This window comes from Callorhinus ursinus, unplaced genomic scaffold (genome assembly GCF_003265705.2).
Source record: "Callorhinus ursinus isolate GAN/ISIS: 27379988/994484 unplaced genomic scaffold, GSC_fseal_2.0 scaffold1100, whole genome shotgun sequence".
Lineage (NCBI taxonomy): Eukaryota > Metazoa > Chordata > Mammalia > Carnivora > Otariidae > Callorhinus > Callorhinus ursinus.
This window is the reverse complement of record NW_027398155.1, coordinates 136-9,506: the sequence shown is the minus strand read 5'-3', so window position 1 is coordinate 9,506 and position 9,371 is coordinate 136. Positions and strand designations below refer to the sequence as shown.

Genomic DNA, 9,371 nt, shown 5'->3' with positions numbered 1-9,371 from the left:
CACACACACACACACACACACACACACACACACACACACACACACACACACACGGGTGGGGATCTGGGGCTGCACAGGTGGATTAGACCCTGTGGGGCTTGGTGGCCGGCTCTGAGACTCCTGGTGTCACCTTGTGTTCTTTCCGACCAAACGGCCAGAGGCGGTGGGGAGCCCTGAAAGGACATCTTGTGGAGACAGCATTTTCTGGGCGCACTTTCTTCCGTCGGCAACCTCCGGATCTGGGAAGGCAGCATGTGAACATCTTGGTTTGACTATCTCTAATGTAATGAGCTGGGCCGGGAGCTGTCTCTGGAATGTGGGTTCCTGGTTACCTGGGTTCCAAATTCTGATGGGCTCTGTTGTCAGGGAAGTGAGGTCACCATGGCCGGGGTCCCCTCACCCAACTTCCTCCTCAGACAAGAGCCCCACCCGCGAGGGCCCCTCCCCCAGCTGTTCAATGCTGACCCCCCCATGCCCCATCTATACAGTGACACCCTCACACCCCACCCCACCCACAGCCCACGCAAGGCCTGGGTGCGGTCCTTGTGTGAGGACACAGAGCTGGGTTCAGCCTGGGCTCCTGCGCGTGCCCAGGGCTGTGACCCTCGACAGACCGAGTGCAGGCCCTTCTGCACTTGAGGTTTGGCCCCTCGCCCTGCTTCACTTAGCCGCTGAGGCGGAAATGCAGTCCTGTACTGCGCCCTTCCTCCCAGCCTGCTGTGGCCTCGCCTGCTGTGGCCTCGGCGTGGCCGTGAGACGAGCAGGACGTGGCCGCCCTCGGTGGGAGGGGGACAATGGCAGCAGAGCCGGCGTGAACCAGTCACGGACAGCCACCCCCCAAGGCGGGCGCAAGCTGCGGAGACCCCCGCCGCCCAGCAGGGCCGGCCTGCACCACCTGACCCCACGCTGCCCAGACGGGAAAGCTAAGTCCATTCGTGTCGGTTCATAGCACAGAGATCCTGTGGGTGGTCCTTACGTGGCAGTAGCTGACTGATGCCGTTCTACTGTGTTCTCCTTGGGTGGCCCTAACCGCACCAGCGAATTGCATCGCCAACTACATACTGGTGACTCCAGGTGACCGGCTCCCACATCTCTCTGTCCTCTGAACTCCAGCCCCCCACGTGGCATCTCCGTTTGGGGGTCCTGGGCTCCAAGCTCAGCCCCCGAGCCTGCCCGGGGCTCCCTGTCCTCGGACTGAACCTCCCTCCACGGCCTGTGCTCTCCACCCCTCACCCTTCCCTCCGCTTCCACCACTCTGGGGTTTTTCACAAGTGGTTTCCTCTTCTGCGGAAGCCCACCCAACTTCCCTAACTACCTCTGTGCCTCAGCTCTCTTCCGACTGCCCCTTCCTCCGAGAAGCCCTCCCTGACCCCTCCTGCCCCACCCGGCGTGAGTCAGAACTGCCGTTGTTTTGCACTCTCTCCAGACACTTTTCCCCGAGTCTGCGGTCGTGTGACTGGCGGCTGTGCTGGTGCGAGCCTGTCTTGGCATCAGATCTCTGAAACCGAATTCGCCAGTTTGCCTCTCCCCGGCAGCTAGCACGTGCCTGGCATGTCACGGGTGCTTGGAAATGTTGGGCGAATAAGTGAAAGACTTCCTGAGGAAGTGTAGGACGTCAGGGCCCACGGGGACTGGTGGTAGACGCGCTGTGGGAGGCATACAGAAGGCAACATTGGTCCAATAGCCGTGGTCTACTTCCCAGCAGAGTAGTGTGGCAGACACTTTCCCCCACGTAATCTGGAGGGCGTGGGCAGAATGGGCCCGGTCGGGCATCCTCCTGCCTGGCCAACACCTGCCCTCCTACCCCCTTCCTATCCCCATCTCTCCAAGATCATAAAGGATCCCGCTTGGGCTACGGCCATGGCCCTGGACTTCACCCCATCAGTGGCCTGGGGTATTCCAACGCGTCCCAATAGGCCATTGGATGTGCAGACCTGCAGTCTTGAGCGATGTTCCCGGGGTCAAGGGGGACCACGGGTGGAGCCCCAAGGGGATGGGTGGGTGGACGCTGGCTCTCAGGGCAGGATGGTGTGGGCACACGAGGCTGCAGGAGGGAGAGAAGCAGTGAGCTCTACGGGATGGATGGGGGCCGGGCGTGCTGTTGGCCTGCACGGGAGGGCCCGTGGCCGTCTGTTACCATCTTTTGGGAGAACAGTCACACCGTTTGCGAGCCCCAAATCTCACGTATGTCTACGAATTTTTTCATGCTCGGGAAGCTGGACCTGCTCTGTCTGCCTGCAGTTGAAAGCAGAGTCACAAGGTCAGAGTCCCCAGCTCTGGCCCTCTGGGGCCGTACCCGAGCCCGTGGCCACCGCAGCGCCCTCCGAGCTGGCAGGACAGAGAAGCCAGTGTGCTGCCAAGGGAGGGGGCAGCAGGCGGGTGATGGGGAGTGTGCCTCTGTCCCCTCTGTGCTTCGAGGTAGGGGGGTGTCCCCAGTGCAGCCCCAAGGCGGGCACCACAGAGGGCCACTTGGGGAGGCCCCTCTGCTCACAGGACCCATGGGCCGGAGCCTGATGCCCCTCCCGCTGCGCTCCTGGCCACGCCCTCCTCCACGGAGACTCCAGGGGACCCCTCCGACCTCTCCGATGGCTGTCCTGCAGGCCTCGGTGCCCCGAAGTGGGTTTGTGCCCCCTTCCCCCCACCCCTCTCTGGACAGCAGCTCCCCGCCCACCCTCCCTTCACCACCTCCCCCTGCTCCCCCGATCCTGCCCTCAGCCCAGGGGGTCCCCTGCCTCCATGCAGAGTGTCAGTCCCACTCCGGGCCTGTTGCCCTCTGGGCTCCGCCCGTGCACTGGCCGCCCCCACTCAGCCCCGTGGCAGCCACACCAGAGACCCGCCCACCCGGTCCCCCCGTCCAGGCGCCGCGCTCCGCCCGCCCACCTGGCCACCCGTTTGCTGTGTGTGTCCCGGCCCTGACCTCCTACCTCCCACTTCCTGCCAGCCCGCAGCGCAAGGGCCGTGACAGGAACGGATGTGTGTTCGTGTCCCCCCAAATTCATCCATCAGAGCCCTAGAGGGATGGTGTGACGTCCTGGGGCCTTGGGAGGTGTGTGGGGTTAGCTGGGTGCTCATGATGGGGTCAGTGCCCGTATAAGAAGAGGAAGACACCGGAGCCCTCTCCCCGACACTTGACATAGTGAAGAGGCGGCCATCTGCAAACCAGGAATGGGGACCTCCCCGGAATTCGCCAGGTCGGCACGCTGAGCCGTGAGAATCAATGTCCATCGCGGGCGCCCGTGCGGTGCGGTCTGTGGTGCTCTGTCAGGGAGCCCGAGCTGAGGCAGGTGCTTCCATACCTTACCCTCTGAGCTTGTCGCCCCTCCGTCCCCCACCTGACCCGCACCCCGCACGCCCCCTCCCCAGATTTTTCCACTGGACTCACTGAGGAGCAGCAGGGTCTTAGAGGTCCGCCTGGCCCGGCCCAGGCGCACGTAGACCACGCCGTAGCTGTAGTCAGTGGACAGCACGTGGAAGCCCTCGCCCCCTTCACTGGAACGGAAGAGAAGCGTGGGGCCGCCCGATCAGGCCTGCACAGCAGGGGCAACTGGGAAGGGTCAGGAGTCCCTCCCACACACCCAACCACCTTCTAGGCCTAGGCTGCGGGCACTTGCATGCTTGTGGGCTCTCAGACCGTGGCCTGCCTGCCCGCCCCGTGGGCCACTGTCCATCCCATCCACCCAGCCCTGGGACAGAGGAGCGGCCTCTCCCGGGCCTGTGGCCGTGAAGCCGGGGACACACCCACCCCCAGGTCTTTCTCTCCAGGCCCGGGCCTTCATACGCACAAGTATTCCTGAACATTGCCTTTTTCCTATCTTTCCGCAGAATTAATGTGTGTGACTGACACCCCTGTGACCTGGTGGGGGGGGCGGCAAGGCGGGAGCCCTTTGTTGGCTCTGGTTTCCTGGAATTTTCCAGTTTGGTGCAGGGTCAGTCCCACAGCTTAAGGGAAACCCTTGGAACACCCACTCTCTGCCGAGTGCTCCCGTGTACGTGGTGGCCTCTCCCAAAATCAGGCCTTAATTTTTAGGGGCAGGAAGGGTTTCGGGGCCGCAGAGATGGTCTGTCAGATGTGCAGGTGATCGTGGGTCTGGCTCCCCCCGCCCCCGGCTCCCTTTCCCCTCTTGACAGGGAGATGTCTGGGCTGTTTGTGGTCAGGGCTCCGTGAAGAATGTGCTGGGCCCCCTCCCCGGTCCACTCACTGGCTGAAGGCAAGGACCACCTTCAGCTGGCCCGCTTTGTGGACCTCCAACATCGATGCCCCCAGCTTCCTCCTGTCTCTGCCTGGCAAGAATCTCTGGCCCTCAGAGGCGACAGCCAGAATGTACCAGAACCCTGAAAACTGTGGAGAGCGTGCTGGCGTAGCTGCCCGTGCCAGGCTCCCAGCCGGGCCCTCGGGAACCCACCGGACACTGACATTGGCCTGAGGCCCGGGCCGGGTCCAGCACCAACAGGTCGGCACAGCCCCTGCACAGGGCCCCGGCTGCCCCTCTGGGCCTTGGCGGGCAGGTGCCGGGTGTGCTGGGGCCCCGAGGGCTGGGCTGTGGTTACCATGCGCTGGAATTCCCTTCCTGTGAAAGGCCTCCCCCTTCCTTCCAGCTCAGCCCTCGGCCCCATCCCTCTGACTTCCTGCCACAAACCCACATTCCCGGGGAGTCAGTTCCCACGGCCACCTCCACTAGAACCTTCCACCTGCCAGCCATCTGGTTGTTCTGGAACACGCTCTGCTCGTTCGGCCTCTGCCCACCTAGCATCCCCGGTGCCCTGAGGCAGCACCTGCCTGGGGCCCTCGGCCCTCCCCCCTCTTGCGTGGCCACCAGCTCCTCAGAGAGAGGCCAGGGCCTGAAACTCCTTCCGCCCTCGCGGCACTGCCCCCTGTTCCAGGATGGCCCTTTGGAGATTTTCAGGGAGTGATCTTCCAGCCACCACACACACTGCATGCCTGGCCCCGGTCGGCCTGGCTGTCAGCCTTGGGGAACGCAGGTGTGTGGCTCACCTTGTTCCAGTTGAGGTTGTCGGACTCCCTGGGTAGCTGTCCCTGCGGCCGGGACCCCGTAGCAGGCATAAGCGCCAAGACCAGCACACACGTCAGCCTCCCTGGTCCCATTGTCACCCTCCTTCCTCGGCCACCGGGGCACTGAGTTCAAGTCTCCCCACCCACCTCACCCTGCCGTGGGCGTCCAGCCAACCCAGAGCCTTGAGCCAGCCTGGGGTGGGTCAATGGCGGGGGGGAGAGGGGCTTTGGGACACAGGCGGGCGGCCTAGGGGCTCGGCCAGGCGGGTGCTGCCTGAATTTGAAGGCCATCGTGTTCCTCTGTGAGACCCCTGGGCCTCCCATCCTAGCCCCCGCGGAAGAGAGGCAAGCAGCTGGGAGGCGTCCCTGTGAGTCACTTCATAGAGATATTTGCACGTGAGAAGCAGGACCACGGTGACGATGGGGCACAGATGGCACCAGCGTGACAGCAGGGCTCTCCGTCCCGAGCAGGTGCTGACGGACAGGGCTGCTGGATGTGTGTGAGCGTGCCCACCCCTAGCCTGCACGCACCGCCCCTCTCCGTGAGTGATGGGCAGCCCCCAGCCTAGCTTCCGCCACGACGTCAGGCATGGCCCCACCAGACCACAGGAGGAGCCACAGGCTCGGTCCCTCTGGAATCCTGCCCCCTGCCCTGGCCCCAAAGCCCCAGGCCTGGGAAAGCCACACTCTTGTGCCCTGGACACTGTGGCACCCCAGCCGCGCACCCTGGTGGGCACCCACGCCCACTGCGTCAGCCCGCACCTGTCCAGACCCCCGAGGGTCTGCTCTAACTCAGACAGACAGTCCTCCCTCCAGCCCAGGGAATGTGGTGACCTCTGCTTGCGGAGCAGCTGCCCCCAGCCCAGCCCCCACTCAGGAGCCAAGACCCACGTCCACGTGCCCCCCACCCAGAGCTGGTTCTGGGCTGTATGGCCCAGCCCTCGGTGAGCCCCACGCCCACCTCCTCCCCCTGCACCGACCGGAGCCCCGAGAGGGCAGCGCCCCGTCTGACATTGCCGTCCGCCCTCGGCACACAGGTGAGAGGCATCTGTAGGGCCTTGTGGGATCGTTTTATTTGGAACTGCCGTGAGTCCTGAGAGCAGCCCGCCCCACACCAAGCTCCCAGGCGGCTGAGCAAGGAGGCCAGCGCCTGGCCAGCCTCACAGGACTCGGCGGGCACAGTCCCACCGGGAGGTCGATGCATTCACTGAAACCCAAGCAGAGCGTTGCAGGACCCCAGATTCACCTCGAGGGGTGTCAGCCCCGTCCCGGGCCCCGGGCCTTCTCGGGGTAGAGCTCTGGGGTGTAGGATCTGGGGTGATGCTCAGGAGGACAGCTGACCTGGAAAGCCCTGTGCGCACAGGTGACTGGGGGGGAAGAGGACTTGTGAGTGTGGGCACCCAGGACACACTGCGGCCACCCCGCTCTGCCCACGGCCTCACCCGAGACGGGGCCGGCCCTGCAGGCCTGGCTTTGGGCAGGAGCAGGGGACTCCGTGTAGAGCTCCCCACCCCCACCCTGCCTGACTCCCTGAGGCTCGGAGGGCCCCCGAGACCCACAGAAGTCAGTCAGGGGCCCGTGGGCATCGGGTGACCCTCATGGTCCGGCCTCAATGTGGCCTGCTGCTGAGACAGGAAGCCCAGGACTGGCTCCACCTAGCAAAGAGGTGCAGGGCCTCCTGACTGGCCAGCTCTGTCCGGCCTGTGGGGCGGGAGGGGAGCCCTCACCACGTGTGCCCCGTGCCCCAGCCACCCCTCCAGCAGGGGGCCGAAGGGCAGGGGTGCTGCTCTGGGACCCTGGAGGCCCGGGGCTCAGCACAGTCAGCGGGAGGTTGCCCAGCGTGGCCGCCCGTGGCAGGGAGTTCGTGGGGCCTGCCCGTGGTGTCCACCACTTACTGTACAGCTCCACGGTGTTGAACGCCTCGTCCTTGAACTCTAGCTGGGTGAACACAATGGCGTAGTCCCTGAAGTTGGTGCCCAGCCCCCGGTAGTCCAACACTCCTAGGCCTAGGAAATACGTGCACCCCCCAGGGCGGAGCATCAGACCTCACGAGAGGCCCCCCCGGAGAGCATTGTCCCATTGACCCCAGAGCCAGCACACAGAGGGCCTCAGGGACGGATGCCCGGCGAGTGCCTGTCCCAACTCATGCCGGGGGGAACCCTCCACCGATCACGTCCCCTCGGGGGCACCACCCCCGATGGAGCCCCAGGGTCACCGCGGGGCACGCCAGGGTGAGTCCTCTGTCTTCCAAACTCTGATAATAAAATCTTTTTAACATTAAAAAAAAAAAGAAAGTTTTCCAGTGTGTGTCTTTCAAAGATGCCTGCGTCTCATCTAAGCTCTCTCAACTGTCGGCAAGCAGTTGTTACTAGTGTTCCCTTAAAATGCTTTCAGTTTCTGAATTATTCTGGTGTCAGTCCTCCTCTTCCGTTCCTGATTTTAGAGTCTCTGTGTCTCTCCCCTTCCCTCTGCCCCACCGCACCTTCTGAGTTTGGTCAGTCAGCTACTGCTTTATGCACTTGTGTTGCTCTTCCCAAAGAACTCGCGTTCGGTTTCACTGTTTAGTCCTTTTCTTGGGATTGTAGGTTCTTAGGGTCAAAATTTAAGCACCGACTTGAGATTTTTTCTATTCCTATCCAGGCATTTACCGTCTAAGTTTCCCTCGAAACAGGACTTTGGCTCCGTCCCATGAATGTTGGCCTGTGGTACTCTCCTTTCCCTGCAGCTCAGAAGACACGTCATGGCCCCGCCGGTTATTTAGAGGCCTGCTGCTTCGTTCGCACGCGGTTGTGGGGCTCCCAAAGGGCCTTGTCGCTGCCCTTCTCACCTCGCTCCCTGTGGTGGGAGCGCGTGCTTTGTGTGAGAGCGATTCTCTTCAATGCTTCGCTCCTCGTTTTGTGACCGAGCACTTTTTGCACCTTGCAGGATGTTCTGTGTCCCACTGAGGACGGTGTGCATTTTGCCGTTGGCAGCACCGAGTGTGGTGGGTGCTGTCGGGCGGTCTACTCGGTTGGTGGTGTAGGATATCGAAATCTCCAACTACACCTGGAGGATGGACCACTTCTCCCTTCAGTCGTACCCGTGTTTGCCTCCTGTGTTTTGGCGCCAGGTTGCAAGGTGTGTGCAGGTTTGTGCATGCTGTTCTATCTTCAGCGTGGTCCTCTAGTGCTCGTTTCTGCACCGTCATCTTAGACTCCAAGGAAAGGGGGTGCTCGGTGGAAAGAGGCCCTGGGGAGACCTGCCTACCTCTGGGATCCGTGGGGACGTCCGGGCGATGTGCTGTGAGGGAGGAACGCCCTGCCCCCCTCCCTGCGAGTGAGAGAGAAGCCAGTGTTGGATCAGGTCGTCCAGATGCTGGTGGGATGCTCAAACCACCTGCCAGAGGGGGGCGGCCTCCACGGGAGCTGATGTGAATCACACGCGAGGGACGTGGGCAGGTTGGGAGGAGCAGAGCGGAGTGATCCGGGTCCCACGGCTCTTTTCCAGGAAGAACACAAGGCTGCGCACGTCGCACCATGGCCTTCCTCCTGATACCGCCCGACTGGGTCCTCTTCAGGGAAGAAATGTGGACCCCCGACCGGAAATTGCAAGCAGCCGCGGCAGCAGGGAGCAACCTGTCCCCCGGCCGGCAGCTGTCCCCCACGCCAGCACCCCCATCGTCATGACAGGACTGATGAGCTGCCCCTCCACACACACCCTCCCACTGAACCCCACCTTGTGGGGAGCTGCCCTCTCCCCACTTTATGAACGAGGAACCATGTAGCTGGGGAGTCGGAAGGCCAGCGGGGAAGGCGTGCTGTTAGCTTCCAGAGGGAGAAGATTCGAGAACTATGGAGTAAAGGCCCGTGGCTGCTTTCCCGGGGCCTGGGGACAGGGCCGGGATTTGCTCCGTGGGGCAGCCTCTGCTGTGCTGTCCACACACAGGCCCCCCGCTGGCTGCTGGGGGGGGGGCTTACATGCAGCACTGTGCGCAGTGACGCCCTCCTGCCACCTCCGTGGATGGGATGTGTTCCCCGGGCTCTGGGGGTAACTGCCCCTGGCCCTGCCCAAGCCCCTGCAGCTGCGCCAGGGAGCTCTGGGCTCCCCGCGGGGGCCCTTGCTCCTGCTTTGCACGGGGACGGATGGAAAGCCATCCCTGGTGCACCCTCCTCAGCAGTGGTCTTTGGTGGCTCTTTCCACAGCCCTGGTTTCCCGCGCCTGAGAAGCGTGATGCTAGGGGTCAGGGAAGCGGGGGCCAGGTAAGTGGGGTGAAGGCAGGGTCACGATGCCTGACGGCCTCGGGGACGGGCTGTGTGCCGGGGGGCAGTGGGGGCTGCTTCACGGGCTGGCCCCGCACCTAGGCTGAGGCATCGGTGATCTG

The 9,371-nt window shown here is 63.4% G+C and overlaps 1 protein-coding gene across 5 annotated transcripts in view; it reads right to left on the bottom strand.

The window, feature by feature from the left end:
• Positions 1–665, bottom strand: part of LOC112814507 (uncharacterized) — a 3,047-nt gene extending 2,382 nt beyond the window's left edge. The window contains exons 1-2 of one of the 5 annotated variants that reach the window (XM_073890594.1): positions 333–665; positions 131–239 (exon numbers count right to left, since the gene is read on the bottom strand). Coding sequence is in view for 1 of the 5 variants with exons in the window: in XM_073890592.1 (XP_073746693.1) it covers positions 131–262 (132 nt within the window). In the remaining 4 variants the exon portion in view is untranslated. Of the gene's footprint in view, positions 1–11 lie in introns of all 5 variants that reach the window. The other 4 variants (XM_073890593.1, XM_073890595.1, XM_073890592.1 and 1 more) reach the window with 4 other exon arrangements.
• Between the last annotated feature and the right edge of the window lie 8,706 nt (positions 666–9,371).